A 16,948-nucleotide genomic window follows, 5' to 3' on the forward strand; every position below is an offset into this window, starting at 1 on the left:
CAAACTGTATGCACATTTTTAGCTGTGCATAGACGTTAAGCTGTGTTTGTGTTGACCTTTTGTTTTAAACGACAAACAGGATGGACAGAACCAGGTAATATGCACTGATCCTTTCACCGCACCCCCTCGGAAGTTATTACCCTTAGCTGGAATTCCCTGCTTTGAGGCAAGGTAGTTTCCATAATTTTCTCCACCCTTGGATTTATCATATCCACCATTTTTCCCCTACTCACGCTATACCATCAACTCGTGCCCTGGGGTAGTTTAAATGTACAGATGAAAATAATAGGAAGCGTAGTCGAAGGAATTATGTTATGAAACTCGGCATCGTTGGGTTTCACAACAGGGTGGAAAGCCATTCACTTCACCCAATCGGGTTGCTCGCTGCTGCGTCACGTGATCTTTATTTATGTAATGCAATGGTGTTACACAGTCACCTAGCTTCGTGGCCGCGGAGAAGTAGGCTACAGGGGTTAATAGCGGACTCGGATTACTAAAGAGAAATAACATTAATGTGCGGATTTACCGACCTCGATCGTGCGGCGTGTTTGGATTTTTGGAGCGTCGAGGAAACCGGCGCATTGGACTGGGAGCCGAGAGTCTTTTTTGAAAAGGGAACATGGCATTTGTCCCAATACAAAGACTAAGTTAGGGCTGAAAACGAACAATGTCACTGAATGTTTTGAACACGAAAAGAAAATTTGCCAGGTGAGCGTATGAGGACTCAGTTTTGCAGCCGGACGGAAAGCGGTCTGGTTTAGGCTGATGTGTGACACTATTATTAGTGCATCGCCAGCTGCCAGCATGTAATTTAAAGGGTCCTTGCAGTAACAATACCGCCAAACCGTCTATCTGCAGTGCTTTGACGAACAAAGCGACAGTTCTTCCCGTGGGACACTGTACTAGTGACATAACCAGTAAAAAAAAAAAAAAAAAAATACAATGGAAATGCTGGAGTGCCCCCTTTGCCTCTGTCTGATGTGCGAGCCGGTGACCGTGTCGTGCGGCCACACGTTCTGCCGGAGGTGCGTCGGGGGCTACCTGCCTTCCAAATGTCCGCTGTGCAAAGAGAGGCTAAAACAAAAGGAGGTGAAAAACACGAGGAACAACGTCTTGCTCATCGGCGTCGTGGAAAAGTGCTGGCCCGAAGAGAAGGGGATGAAGTGCCAAATTCAGGAGAAACTCAAAGCCACCGAGTTCGCGGAAGCGTTACGCTTAGCGAACGAGGGGCTGAACTTAGGTAAGTGACACACGTGAGAGGTCTTGACAAGTGCAGGCACACATAAGTGTGCGTGTGTGTTTTCTTTCTTTCTTTTTAAGTGTTTGTTTGATTTATAAATACTATTATTATTTTCCGTGGAATCAAATTACTTTTTTCCTCCTTTTCTTCCACTTTTACGCACTGCACATACTCTTTGCTGGTGTCCAGTGATGGTGCAGCCCCCCTAAAAGCCAAGTACCCGGGTTATTAAGAAGGTTAATAGAGAATGCAAAATGATCAAACATATTAAACCATTTGATTGAAACAACAAAGTAATTTGTGATTTGTGCTGAATAAGCAAGATGCAGTGGAAGAAACATCTGTCTCATTTAGCTGTATTACGCAGTTAAGCATTATGACATAAGGTGAGATGTCGATTGGATAAACGTATCTGGCACAGACTCGGTCGGTGTGTGTGCTTCTTTTATGCACCTCTGCAGGAGGAGGGGAATTTAAAGATGTTTTGTAATATTTTAAAAACTAAACAACTGCAGCCTTGCAAGCTGTTATCTGTGCAACTGCTTACCTTCGGCGTCTTTTGCATGTGCGGTTGATTTTTTTTCTTTTTATTTTCTTTTTTGGTTCATGCAGCCACAAGGAAGTAAAAGGGTCTGCTCCTGCCTTAGATGTGTCGATCAAGTCAGCAGGCGCCCAGGGGATCATGAGAGTGTTTGTGCTATGGGGAATCAGTTGAATTAACCTTCATGTTCGCCTCCTCTGCCAATCCAGTTAAATACTTCTACCTACCTTGCTCCAGCATTGCGGGCTCTTGTGTAACGAGCTCCCTGCAGATTTGTGAACTAGTTTTTTCCCCTTCTTCTTCTTTGTCTTTTCTTTTGATGATTTCTCATGGCACCTGTTCACTTTCACTTGTTGTTTCAGAGGATCATTACCAAGAACTGACTTTGTGTTTGCAAATGCTTATGTGCATAACCTTGCAGGTTCTTTTGTAATGACTAGTCAAGCAGCTTTAGGTAACAATGTCACCAGGAACCTAGAATGCACACTAGTGTGTCAGCTGAAGCTAGAAAGTCTTGAATGGACTGGAATAGGAGATGACTGTGCACATATGTGAAGCAGAAGGTGCAGATGCTGTCGGCGCCAGGGGGGTGGAGGGGCTCGATCAAATATTAATTATCTTTATATAGCGTGCCCATGTGTGTGTTATGTCAGTGATTGAGGAGTGGCATTTAATTGCATTTTTTTGTTTTATATGGTCAGTAGTGGTGCCAAAAGCAATTATTTCCTTAAGACGGCGCATCATAAGTTCTTGGATCGATTTCCTCCATGCTCCAGAAAGCAGAATTACTTGTTATGTGGGCCTGTTACTACCTGATGCGTGTTTCCTCATTTGAATGTTTGGATTGTTTTAATTTTGGCCACTTCTCCTCAAAAGCTCCACACACCATCATCCCTCACCTATCTCACCTTTTCTCACTTCCTCTAGTCCCAGACGACCAGAGTTTGAAGGTGTTCAGGGCCGAAGCGAACTTGGGCCTGAGGCGTTTCTCCGACGCTCTGACGGACCTCGACTACCTCTGCTGCCTTCGCCCCAGCTGGACGGAGGTGAGAACGGAGCGGAGCCAGCCAGACGCAGTGTGCCTTTGCTGTCTGTGTGGTTCTTTTGTCCGGACAACAAAAGCTGATCTGTTGTAGGGAACATTAACAGTGCCACATTTATAGCATTTCACTGCACTCTGGTGTGGGAAAGCCGAATCTGAACCTGCACACCCTCCCACTGTCGGCTTGGTTTTGTAACATGCATGCTACGGCACAACCGTAACTGCAGGAAGAAGGTGTTACCTCATTTCATAATTTGCCTTACCATGTCGACCTGATACATTTGAAGCAATTCCCCTGCTTTTATTGATGTTATGTCATTCACAATGTTATGCAAACAGCTACTTATGTCATAATGTCATTTAATCACTCCATGCCAGTGGGTGACTCACTGCTAATGCAGAAAAACATACTGTACAGAGTCCATTATTGCATTGTTTCTGTTTTTATATCTAAATTTAGACAAAGCGGAGGTTATTGTACTCGGCCCTAGAAATCCTAGGAACATGGTTTCTAACAAGATGCTTACTCTGGGTGGCATCACCTTTGGCCTTTAGTAGCACCATGAGGAACCTTGGAATTGTTTATGACCAGGATATGTCCTTCAGCACACATACTAAACAAGGACTGTCTTCATTCATTTGCACGATATCTCTAAAATTAGAAACATCCTATCTCACCTCTGCTGAAAAACTAGTTCATGCATTTATTACTTCTAGGCTGCACTATTCATTATTAGTATCAGGTTGTTCTAAAAATTCCCTGAAAAGTTTTCAGTTGATTCAAAATTCTGAGTACTGACGGGGACTAGAAAGAGAGCATATTTCTCCCATATTAGGTTCTTTTCATTGCATCAATGTTAATTCATAATTAAATATAATTAATTAAATCCTTCTCCTCACTTACAAAACGTTGAATAATTAGGTCCCATCTTATCTTAACGACCTCCTAGTACCATATCAACCCATTAGAGCTCTTTGCTCTCAGACTGCTGGCTTTCTTGTACTTCCTAGGATTACTGGGAGGCAGAGCCTTCAGCTTTTAGACCCATCTTCTGTAGAACCAGCTCCCAGTTTGGATTTGAGAGACATACATGGTCTCTGCTTTTCACATTAGGCATAGAACTTTCCTTTTTGATAAAGCATATAGTTAGGGCTGGATCAGCTGACCCTGAACGCTCCCTTAGTTAAACTGTAATAGGCCTAAGCTGGTGCTTGTCTTATTGCTGGCGTTTCTTTCTAATATTAGGGTCGTTACCTTACAATAGAAAGCACCTTGTCATTGTGATAGTTATATTTATATAGTTAAAACTGAATTGAACTGAATATCCAGAGATGTTATTTTACAGGAAATGTTCCGTAACACCATCATTTTACAGTTTGACTGACTCTGCCTCTAGTGCAGAAAAAAAAATCTGTAATTCTGCAACATACTTCATGTAGAGTTTTTGTTTAAATGCTCTGGAGGTCTTTGCTTAAACAGACACCAATGTGCTGATTGCATCATTCTGTTTGTGCAGGGCTCCTTTCATAAAGGGAATGTACTGTTGGAAATGGGTCAGCAGAAAGAAGCCCTCATCCACTTCCACCGTTGCCTAAAACTTCAAGCTGATTTTGTTCCCGCAAAGAGCCAGATTAAGAAGGTCTGTTAAACCTCCCAAGAACTCATCAGTGAGAAATGTAATGTAATTCAAGTTGAAGAGCACATGCGATTCCTTATGTATAACAGGATGTAGCACAGACATAGACACTGCTAAATGAAAGGCTGGAGTCATAGAAGGTTAAAGCAGCACCTGCAATAGCATTCTGCGCAGAGTTGCGCAAATCATTTAAAGAACAGGTGATCTTAAGAGATGTTTTAGGATCTGACCTGAATTTTTGATATGTGTGAATGTATGATTTTTTTTTTTAATTATAGGTCACACCATGGGTCATATGTTCAGAAGGCAAACATACCTCTAATAACAGATGCAATCAGTTATTAGAGAGCTAATTTTAAAGTTTGAACTTCCAAATCAGTTTAGATTTAGTTTGTTTCTCTGTGTGTGTGTGTGTGTGTGTGTGTGTGTGTGTGTGTGTGTTTAAATCAAACAACTGAATGAATGAATAGATAAATAAATAAATAAATAAATATAAATATACATGATATCACTGTATAATATAACCCATGATTACAGGCATAATTCCCTTGTAATTAAATGGAACTTTAATATTTTTTATTTGAAATTACAATATGGTTGTATTTACCTACAAATACTTAAAGTTATGCACGATAGAATAAATTTGTAGTCATTTTTTTACAAGAAAAAAAGAAATAATTATATTGTAAATACATGTTAAGCTGGGCATCATTTCATAGAAACTTTGTGAAATGTAAGGAATATGGCACTTGTACGGGCTGTATTATGGTGCAGGTGAAGTACTTAAATTTACTTAAAGAGTTATTATTTCTTTGAAAAAAAGCCTTTTTACCCCTTTATTCTAGTGTACCTACCATAAAATATTAAAATTAATACTTAAAATGAATGTTCACACCCCCATTTTAGCTTTATTTGCATTACTTCACTTAGTTCAGTCTTCTTGCACTAAAACCTAACTTCACTGTGATGACAGTGAGGTATCATGGCACATTTTCTTTTTATATTGATTTTATTCTTACAATGGCAGATCCTGGAGGCAGAGGGAGTGGAAGTGCCAGAGGAGATGCCCTGCATTTTGCAGGCAGTGTCCGAGTACCTAAAAGAGCCCTGTCCCATCACAACCCTCGGCAGCTCGCAGGGGCCGGTTCATGCTGAAGGCTTCAAACATCCTCATGGAGATAAGGGAGAAGGAAAAGGGAGAAGAGATACACATCAGGTAAACATTTCATATGTAGTTAGAAAATGAGTTTTAAAGATTAAGAAAAACAGGAAAAAAAAAAAACATGAGGCGTGTCAGAATTTGCAAATAGATGGCCGTAGTCCTGGAATTTCCTCTGTTTTAAGGTCCTCCCATGAGGTGAGTGTGGGGAAGCTTATGCACTTAAAAATAAATCTTAACAGATAAAACCTAATATCTGCTTTCTCCAAGGTGAAGCATGACACGGGTACTGAATGCTGCCTCAGCCTCTGCCAAGCGGTTTCCTTCCTCCCCGCTGCTGATGAGGATGAAGAGATGATGACGAGGAAAGAAGACTTGCACGGCAAGTGTAAGTCAATATATCGGTGCTCGCATTCATTATGATTTGACTCTCATCTTTAACATCGGCGTACCCAGTAGGAGTCATTTTTGTCTTTTGCAACTGCAAACAGCTTTCTCCACCCCCGCCACCCAGCAGATGGTTTGAAACTACACGATGATCGGGACTTGTTTTCCGAAAGGTCAAACTCACTGCAAACGTTTCAAGGGAATCTGTTTTTGTGTCTTTTCTCTTTCAGTCTTAGGTGAAAGTTATCACGAGAGAGAGAACGGCATGGTTATTCTCACCGTGTCAGACTTTGAGTGCCCTCTCTGCATTAGGTGAGTGTGTTGGACTGCTCGCTGCAATCAATAATGCACCGCTGTTTGTAACGGGGTCATATATCTGGCTGGTCTCGCTTTCCTTGCTTTGTCTGGTTAGTGTTTAGCACACATGCCAGCACTCACCAGATTTAACAGCTAAATCATACATAGCATAAACAGCCTAATGTGTTATGTCTGTCCTCTAAAGGTTATTTTTTGAGCCAGTCACAACTCCTTGTGGGCACACATTCTGCAAAAACTGCATCGAGAGGAGCCTAGACCACAACCTCCGCTGTCCACTCTGCAAACAGCCGCTGCAAGAGGTAACTAGACTGAGTGCATTTAAACCCAATGGGAAGAAGGCCAAACAGCTCCACTTTAAATAAAAAAGTACTTTTTTTTATTATATAAGCTTTGTTAATGCTACCACATTGCGGTCTTCAGGCGCCAGATTTAGCTCAGGCACTCTGACATGAATCTTTTCAATGCTCTACTTTTGTGACAATGTGTGCAAAGATACTGGGCCTCATTTTCTAATAGAAATGTTACTAAGCACACTCAAAATCAATGTTGGATTTATGTTGGCCAATTTAATTCTTAATACTGTCTGTGTGTCAGTCAATCTGAATCATTTTAAACCAGTGGGCTCTGGCTTGCTACCTGCAATCTGCAACATACAACATGCTATCACACTCTTTTATCCCCATTTCACTGTTTATAAGGAAACACATTTAAATCTGTACCATTCAAACAAAGGAAAGAGAAGGTCTGGCTGAAGACACTGAAACAATAGTATCTGAAGAGGAAGGAAGAAAAGGCACACTTTCCAAAGTTTTTCCACAGGGGTGATCATGCTTTAAAAGTGGGCTGAAATAAATAGCAGCTTTGCTGAATATATTTTAACCTAATAAAGCTAACTGTGGCTGAAGAAAAAAAGGAACGTTTTAGCATAAAAAATACTAACAGACCATAAGAATAAGACACTTAGAGGATATGGCGCAGCTGGTCTGTTAGCCCAAGATGAAAAACTTCAGGGAATTTTTGAACAACACTCATATCAGTCGCTATATGCGGGACTACAGAGGAATAACACTGAAACTGAAGACATCCAGCACGGATTCAAGTTGATTTTAGTAAATGGGATGATGGGATGATACCTATAGGACATGTAAAATAGCCAAAATGAAGTAATCACACAGTTATATCAGCACAGTTATATTTTTCGACAGTAGCTGTATATACAGCTGAGACAAGACTTTAAAAATGTACTATATTTAAAAAAAAATCAATATTTTAAGGGTGGCTTCAGTAGAAATTACTTGTGCTGCTAATTTGCGTATTTGCATATTATATGCATACTTGCACCACTGCATTTCATGCTTCCATTGCTGGACTACTGCCACTGGAGTATCCGTAATCAAACACAGACAAATCAGTCACAGACAAATGTATATCTATGAGCACCCTGACACTCACATTAATGATGGAGCACAACAGTGCAAAGTATAATTTTGTTTAATGGTTGCAGGGTTTTTTTTTTGTTTATTTTTTGCAGTACTGTAGTATCTTTTCTTTCTTCTCATTTCCAGTACTTCAGAAACAGGAAGTACAACCCCACAGTTCTGCTCCAGGACATCATGACCCGACTTTTTGCCCCCCAGTTGGCTGAGAGGAAACAGGTCCACGATGCTGAGATGGCTGAACTGTCAAAGTAGGCGCTTCACCGACACAGTCTACACCTAATTATTGTCGCGACTTTAATAGATTGTTTTGTCACAAAATAGCCCGTTGTCCTTACAGTTGTGGTCTTTTCTCTTTCTTCTAGTCTCACTAAGGACATCCCTATATTTATCTGCACCGTGGCCTACCCTGGAGTGCCCTGTCCACTGCATGTGTTTGAGCCTCGCTATCGGCTGATGATGCGCCGCTGCATGGAAACCGGCACCAAGAAGTTTGGCATGTGCAGCTACGAGCATGGCAGAGGGTATGCAACAGAATCTTCTACCTATTTCCACACGTAGCATACTGTACATCAAATTATGATGATGATGTTGGGATGAGAACAGTGGCCTATATGATTGCATGTGTATAGAAATTTAAAATAACTTTCTCTAGGCTGTCTGTGTGTGTAGAGAGATTTTGGGTTTGACATTTTCCCGACTGTGAAGCTCACAACAGGCTAGGTGGAACCTGATGGGAATGTCAGCAGGGCACCGCAAGTAGACAGCGCAGGGGCAAAGTTTAAATCACTGATCTGTGACCCTGAGGGGATGGGAAAATAACAACATGGTCACAGGTTTGCCATGAGATCTGCTGTGCATTTTCATCTGCTTCTGAATAGCGTGCCTTTAAAGATCACACTACAACCTCCAGGGCTGAAAAATAAAGCCAGCACAGACTGGAAAAAAAAATCTGTAGTTCCTTGAGTGGCCACTGGACTCTTGGCCCCAAAAAGCAAGTCAGTATCCAGAGACCATAGACACTAATGTTGAGGCTCTAAAATGTGGTCCAGAAACTAATCTAATCTAACTAATCTCATCCATCTGATATGTGTATATATACAGTCTGTGCTGGGTATACCATGTTCTTGTAGGGAGACAGCAGTCATGGTGGGACTTTGATGACCTTAATCATTTTTAAGTTATCCTCATCTTTGTGTCACAGGTTGACATGGTTTCCAGTTACGTTCTTGTGTTCCTTCAAGCTAATAATGCCTTGAAAACGCACAGAACAAAACTAGTTTATATTCATTACTATCGCAAAATAAGCTTTACTCCAACCCCCTCATATTCTTCCTGCATAATTTTCTAATTATTGCATTAAGATGTATTTTAATATGTTGAACCTAAAGACTGCTTTTTATCTCTTGTGCGTCAGATTCGCAGACTATGGCTGTATGCTGGAGATTCTCGATCTGGAGCTCTTGCCTGATGGACGTTCTTATGTGGAAACAATTGGTGGGAGCAGATTCAAGGTACTGAAAAGAGGCCAAAGGGATGGTTACCACACCGCTGATATAGAGTACCTAGAGGACATCAAGGTGAGGGTTTCTGAGATTACAAACAGCAGCATTTCTCTCTCTGTCTCTCTCTTTGTGATTGTTAATATCGTTGCGTCCTCTTAGGTTGATGGCAGTGAGTTGGAGCTTCTGCAGCGTCTGCACGACAGCGTGTACCAGCAGGCCCAGGACTGGTACCAGCGACTCGGCAGCCGCATCCGTGAACAGATCAACAGACAGTATGGTGCTATGCCGGATAAGGAGGACAACATTCAGGTTTGTGCTTTAAGTGTGACGTTTGCTCTGATAACCTTTGTAAAACTCATTTCCCTCACTCTGCTCAGTAGCCACTGCTTTTACCCTTTTAAATGTCAAATAGTGACCAGTGTTATCATGAGTGCAAAAAAAATCTAAAAGATTAATTTTTTTTCTTAAGTATTCTGATCGATGTTTTCATGCGTCGTATTAGTATGTAATAGTAATGTTTAAGTTATAATAGCAATAGCAAAAACACTGAGGTTTTGCCTCAGCACGTCATTGACCAGTGAGATTTTGTAATTGCAGCTACGTCCAAATTTTATATTCAGATGTTGGTTTTGAGTAGTGTTTCTTTAAAGAATGGCTTTTCTTTTATCTTTCAGTCTCTTTAAATGATTTTGTGGTAGTGGAACAGAGAATTATCCAGAGTATTATTCAGTTACACTTAGGTTTGGGCGATTGGACGAATATATCGATCGTTTTTACAAGGGCGATTTATTCATTTATTTGCCAGTGGGTACGTTTGCTAATAATGATGCAGCTAATAGAAAAGTCAACAGAAAAAAAAAGTAATAGCGTTGTTTTAACAGCACCTTGTTTCATCTGCGAGCAAATGCACCCTCCTCAGAGTGCGCCCAAATGCTTGTTGATGGAGCTGCAGAAGCTGGTGATAGCCTAGCCTAGCATACTCAGCCGGATGGCGGACACGTACAAGTCGTGTTTGAGTACTTTGCTCGTACTATACGTCTGCACAAGTCACACACCGCTTTGGTTACATCCTTAGGTTTACCCTTTTTCGTCCCAAATGGGCTGTCAGCGTTAACGCGCCGTCATCACGACTAACATGATTAACAATTAACCCATCTGGAGCACAGACTGACTCAAAATCCCTGAAATGTCTGGATTTCGGGCAGTTTGTCCAAAGTTTGTTCATTCTGCGCTCCAAATGAGTTAATTGTGATGACCGCATTAACGCCGACAGCCCTAATTTTTTGGGGAAATTAGTTCGTTCATGTTTGGACTTCTGAGTTGTAGACGCGCAAATCCGTCTGTGCCTGATTACATTGCTGCGCCTGTCAAAAAGTCTGCACAGGCGCGAATGTATCGCCCATCCTCAATTATTGGATTGACGATTGTCGGTTGGTTGAGAGAATTTAAGTTTTCATTACCATCACAGGGTTATTGGACTGGTTTGGCACTTAATGTATTTTCATGATTACAAAGGCTAAACTTTCTCTTTTAGGCTTCGCCTAATGGTCCAGGATGGTGCTGGTGGCTGCTGTCTGTCCTCCAGCTGGACCCCGCCTATCAGACCACCGTCCTGTCCCTGAACTCTCTCAAAGATCGCCTGGGACACCTCCGCCTTGTCCTTGAGTACTTCTCTCAGAGCTAAACCCTCCAGCACAGTGGTACTGAGACCACGGCTAACTGACACCAATATTATGCACAGCACATTTAAAAAAGAAGTGAAATCAAACAAATGCGCACACAACACATTTTGAGTTTCAGGGTTGGGTTTGTAACTATCCTGTATCGTTTCTATGGACTGTGCTCGAGTCACAACTGAAAGCCAGATCACCTGGCTGCTAGCTAAAAGCTTGTGATTTTTATCACACAATTAGGGTTGCCAACCGTCCCTTAAAAAACGGAATCGTCCCGTATTTAGAAACAAAAGCACACGTCCCGTATTGAGCTAATAAGGGACGCACTTTGTCCCGTAATACAGTGAGAATCAAAAGTGATCTATAAATGTTTATGGAATTAACGCTTTGTTTGAAAACATAATTCCCAGCCCCTCTCCTGCTTTGTGACCAATGAGCTGACAGCACACTTATGACAATTCAGATTACCGCTCATCTCATTGGTCGAGGAAAGGTCGCTTGCGGAGAAAATACCGGAAGACAACAGATGACCACAACAAGAAGCATGGCCAACAGGGAAACAAACGCCGACACTGCGGTGCAAGTCTCGGACGACAGTACACCTAAAGCTGGGCAAACACTGTGCGATTTTTTTCAGTCACGTTATTCAGCTCCTGCTCAAACTGCACGATTGACTCGCAGTTGGTAGGTCACGATGCACTATACCGCCCGATGCTCTGACGCGACCTGAGTGCTCACACTGTGCCTCCATAAAATGAAGGTTATAACAGAAAATCTGTCGCTCTCTCTGTCTCTCACTCACACAGACACACAAACCACCACCATCAACTTTGCTAAATTGCTAATGAAAAACATTGATCAGGCAGCTGTGATTGAGCAGCAATGTAAATCCAACTATTTTCACGGTTGTTGTGGTCGTGATAATTTTGTGATGCCACATTGAAAAGGCTCGGATGAGCTTTCCAAAGTTCTACAGTTGTGCCTCCATCGCTTGTGTCCAGATCACACGCTGCACAGCCGTGCTGCTCCGTCTTTTTCACCGACGTTTACGTGTTTGCGCGTGAGCAGTGTGAACGGCTGTGGTGACACGCTCACGAGCGATTGATGATCGGGAGCTGGTCGTGAGGTGTTAATCGCTTCTCGTTACCCCACGTATACTACACGATGCACGATGAAGGCCAAAATTGGGCCGATCGCCAAATCGGTCGCATGACTCAAAAATCATCTCAAAATGGGCCAAAAATCGCACAGTGTGAGCCCAGCATTAGAGCAGCAATGTTTGTTCGCTCAGAGAAAGAAAAAAAAGGCTGCAAAAGTACAGGGAGGACTGGGAAAAGGAAAACACCTGGCTGGAAAAGTGCACGATAACACATATAAAGTGCACTGCACTGTGTGCCGGCGCACTTTTTCCATAGGCATGCTTCTAATGGTGGGCACATGAAGAACATGAGGGGCGTGAAAGCTCGGGGAACCCTTAACCAATTTGTTGTCCACCAGGCCAGGGCAGAAGCAGATATGGTATGTAGACACTGGTTTGTTTTTTAAACCCTCTGGTTAAGGTTAATATGGGCATGTGCAGTGAATATCAGCGCTATGTGGCCAGAAGTGTGATAATATAATTTATTTTGTGTAATAAACAACTGCAAGGATAGATGATTACAACAAATAGATGACTAATACATAAAAGTAATACATAGATGAATAATGATGATGAGTTAAGATGCGTAATCATGGGAACAAGAGGGTTTACAAACAGGAGCAGCTGATTAGCATTAGAAAAGCTGAAATAATACCTCAGCTGAAGCCAATTGTACTAAATGCACTAAATGTGCACTGTTACAAGAATGTTTTTCGTTCTATTGCTTTCTATTAATTTATATAATTTTAAGTTAAGCAGGACAGAGTTCTTTTAAAGAAAGATTTACTTATATTCTCAAAAGTTAAGCATGACAGGCTTCTGTTTAAGAAAGAGACCTGTTTTACTGTGTTAATGTTGTCATTTTGAGCTAAAAATAAATGGCTAAATGATCATTTGTTTCCCATATGGTCATATCACAAAGAATATGCATCTGCTTAAATCAACTTCAAGTCAAATGGTTAAAAAATAATTTCACACACACAAAAAAGAGCTAAAAAATTCACCACACTGGGAAGGGTGAAGACAACTAGGTTGCCCGGCCCTGGCCACGAGGTGTCCCTTATTTATTTTTCAGGGAGTTGGCAACCCTACACACAATCCAGTTGGTCAGAGTCAGGTTTTTGCTCTTTTGAGTGCTTTATATATTTCTTACACCAGAATATTCTTCTGCGCACACACACTGTACATGCTGTACCAGTGAGAACTACAGGGTTGACCAAAGATTGATCATGAATTGTGGGGAAATCGATAACATTGCAGAAAACTAACACTGGGTGTCACTGTTTTACTCCAGTTGTTACATTTAGAAAATCATGCAATAGCATCAGCCCAACTGTTAAACGTGCATATATGATCTACTTCAGCTGCACTTGTTGCATTCAGAAGGAAGAGAGCTGAAATAAGCATAAACAGCAATCGGCACTTAATTTGTAGAGATATTTTTGCAAGACTATGAACCTCCAGAGGGTGAAAGTTCATGTGCCAAAATATTTTTTTGGGGAAAATTCACAGTGATTGTCTTGTGCTGCACAACACTATTTGTAATGCCTGCATGTTAACTGCATCTACGCTATTGACTATGACTAAGTTTGTACTATTAAAGAATATTCTAAGATCCCTATTTAGCACTGGCAAATAATCCAGTAATTTATACTATCACATGGCAGCAACTTGAGTATCACTTTTTAAAGAGTAAAAGCTGCTGTTTTTTTTCTTTTTCAGTGAAATGATGGCATTGAGATAGCAGCAGGTTTGCATTATGCTACAAACCTGCGATTATGCATGCTGATGGTCAAGTAGCAGCACAGCACTGCATGTACGTGTGTCAGGTGTAAAATAACAAGTCACTCTTGACACAAGCCATTTTTTTCCACTTCTTTCTTTTTTCTTTTCTTTTTTTTTTTTTTTTCAAAAGTAGATATGGTGTGTTGTCTGCACTGATAACAGTTACTGTAAAGTTTGAGTCTGTGTAGGTGGTGACACCTAACTCTGGCCCATCTACCACCAAAGTCGTGGTGCCTTTGAGTGCCTGGGCTGACCCACCAGGAGACCTGCAAGTCTTAGTTTTTACATGGCGTTGATGATGAACTGGGTGATCTTTTGTGGATATAGTGCTACATTCCGTGGAATGTTGAAGCTGTAAAGTAACATAGAACTAATTTACTAAACACTATAGGCTTAACTGGGTGATTTTAAAAAAGAAAAATTGATACATGTGCCATTGATATTTCTATATTAATTGCTTTATATAAATAGCTGGCCAACTTGTCACTGTGTTTATGTCTGTCTATATCATGGATGCTGAAGCTAGCCTTGATTCCTTTTATGCCTTTTGTATGGTGGGCAGCAAACTTTTTTTTTTTTTTTTTTAACATTTCTTGGCCAACATATCACTTTAAATAATAAGAATTAGACCAGCAACACACTTAACAGATACAGTTTGTATGACAGCGAGTCAACACCCCGCTACAGAGACCGCTTAGATATAGCTTACGCTCAAAAGAAAAATTTCACATGCACGGTTGAGAGATTTGAGGTAATCTGAAGATGAGGGTAGAATCAGAGATGACAATGAATGTGCTACAAAAATAAAACACGAAAGTCAGTTTCCTGCTTCCAGACAATAAAGCTAACTCAAATCAGAAAAGGGATTTAATTCCATGTCCACAGAGGCGATTTTTTTCACCTCTCTGACTCAATTTCTAAGACAAATACTTTTGCACAGTAAAATCATTTTGGTGGGGCTTTGTTTTCTGATGCTCACCTACAGTCCCTCACACCTCTTGCATGTTTCCGTTTGTCAGTGTTATTGTTTGAAGAGATTTCCATGAATAGAATAATGATCTGTGTCGATCATAGTCAGCTATGTCACGTTAGTTTACCCTGCGCCGCTGTGAGATTACAATTCACAATGCTTTTGTTTTTTTTACAGAACAACTCATCCCAGTCTAACTCTTTGTCATCTTAGTGTTTAGCTGGTGTCCATTCATTGTGTAGGTTCAAACGTCTGCTAATGCATGCCCCCCCCCTTTACACCCTGGCAGCTGTTCATTGACATCGGTGCTACCGGACTGTCAAAAAAATGCCCACGAGCACAGTTAAACCAGTTTTCACTGAATCCACACCGTCTCCGATGCTGAACACGAGGCATAATCAGCGACCTGTTCTTGGCAGCGATTGCCCATGAGAATGAGCCGCACAGTTGTCTGCTCAGGAAAAAATAAAAAGGCTGTGAAAAGCACCATGGCGACTTGTTCCTGCTATGTGCTGCAGATCTTACAGGAAACGTTGGCCGCTGTGGTTGGACGGTCAGTGGTCTGTGGGCTGCGTGTGAACTGAAGACATGCCTGTTTTAGTACCACTCTGTCAGCAATGGGTGCATGCAAATCTGCCGAAAGCGAGAACAATGTGCGCCAGATGACGGATTTGCTTTTAAATCCCCCCACCCTTCAAGCCAAGAGCAGCGAATGATCTTGATCTGAATATTTCTTACCTGCTTGCCCACCCCCTCCCTCCCAGATTGAACTTTTTAAATGTTGTTATAAATAAAAAAAATTCTCACATTCTGCGTAATCTTCCTTTAATTTTGTGTCTGAGTGATTTGAATGTCACGCTGCCAGTTTTTCTGGCTACATTTCACGCCAAATGGGAGAGCCAGGGTCTATTACAATTCACAGCATGACAGAAACCGACACATAGGAAGAATTGATGGGAGCAAAACATGCCTCACATACTGATAATAACACACTTTGGCAGGGAAACTGTTATAATTACTGAGAGAACTGTGAAGTGCTGCAGCTGCGGCAGTGAGAAAGGAGTCCATGATTTCCTCTTGTGGATAGAAATTTAAATTAGAAGAGGTTGAATGGGTATTCCCTGTGAATATCCAATTGGAAGCTATTTCTAGATTAACTACACCAGCTCTAAAGAAATTGCAGGGGTTATGATGACTCACAACCTTCAGGCATTTCTTTTATTAATGGTGCATAATTCAAAGTTGGTTATTTTTAATCCAACCCAGACCTTATGTGTTAAATTGGAGGAAGTGACTGCAGCAGCACAATCAAAAATATGTTAATACATGTTTTTGTTGTTGTTGTTTTACATAAACTCTAAACCTGCAATAGCCTACATATACGTAATGAATCAAGGTTCCACCAGGGGGCAGTCTATACCCGCTAAAGACTAAGGCATGGCACTTCATAAACGAGGAAGGCTTCACAAGACTGTTATTATATTTTATTTTTCTCATTATAATCTCAGTCCCAAACTGATCACGTCCACGAAAATAGAGTCAGCGTGAGATTCTCCAATACAGAGGCGTTAATACAAGAAGATGAATGTAGATGTCTTTGAACAATAATAAGGGGGAAAAAAGCATCTGTGCAGCAGAAGTGAGGTATATTTCCTGCCGACGTCCTCTGCATAGGAAACAGACAGATAAAAAGAGGTTTCACTGGCTTCAGTGAGGTTCTGTAATGCAGCTCAGCGTCGACATCAAAGCCCATTACATTTGAAGAATGCCACAGCTTTTCTCTACTAAATTGATCCATCGGCTTGCGCTGACTCCCCGCTTGTGTATGACTGAGGATGACAGGCGTTTTGTAGGAGTTATCGCAAAGGGGAGAACTCGCTGTGACTCTGTGCGTGCTAGTATTTCTGCTGTTAAGAGAACCAACATTTCTTGACGGGGAAAAGAGAATCCCCTGGATATTTTGGTTAAATTATAATATATAAAAGTTGGAATTTTCTGTTAGGTAAGGGTCTCGGTGCAAGGCGACAGATAGAGGTAAAGTTAAGGCCCCGAGAAACAATATTGATACAAACAAGTTTGTATGCGCACGACTACTTAATAATTATCCCCCATGATTG

The 16,948-nt window shown here is 41.3% G+C and overlaps 1 protein-coding gene across 1 annotated transcript; it reads left to right on the forward strand.

Moving 5' to 3' along the window:
• The first annotated feature begins 426 nt into the window (after positions 1-426).
• Positions 427-15,587, forward strand: lonrf4 (LON peptidase N-terminal domain and ring finger 4). Its single transcript, XM_080901538.1, has 12 exons — positions 427-1,240; positions 2,709-2,827; positions 4,341-4,463; positions 5,488-5,676; positions 5,890-6,007; positions 6,237-6,318; positions 6,509-6,623; positions 7,890-8,011; positions 8,126-8,284; positions 9,178-9,340; positions 9,425-9,574; positions 10,800-15,587. The coding sequence occupies exons 1-12, from the start codon at positions 943-945 to the stop codon at positions 10,947-10,949; spliced, it is 1,788 nt and encodes a 595-aa protein (XP_080757664.1). The 5' UTR covers positions 427-942; the 3' UTR covers positions 10,950-15,587.
• The last annotated feature ends 1,361 nt before the right edge of the window (positions 15,588-16,948 follow it).

This window comes from Rhamphochromis sp. 'chilingali', assembly GCF_963969265.1.
Source record: "Rhamphochromis sp. 'chilingali' genome assembly, chromosome: 13".
Classification (NCBI taxonomy): Eukaryota; Metazoa; Chordata; class Actinopteri; order Cichliformes; family Cichlidae; genus Rhamphochromis; species Rhamphochromis sp. 'chilingali'.

What these genes read in the sequence shown, in the direction of transcription:
- lonrf4 (XM_080901538.1), top strand. Translation starts at nt 943, where the DNA reads ATGGAAATGCTGGAGTGCCCCCTTTGCCTCTGTCTGATGTGCGAGCCG. An exon ending in AGCTACGAGCATGGCAGAGG is followed by an intron (nt 8,285 to 9,177) that starts GTATGCAACAGA and finishes CTTGTGCGTCAG; the next exon opens with ATTCGCAGACTATGGCTGTA. An exon ending in AGTACCTAGAGGACATCAAG is followed by an intron (nt 9,341 to 9,424) that starts GTGAGGGTTTCT and finishes GCGTCCTCTTAG; the next exon opens with GTTGATGGCAGTGAGTTGGA.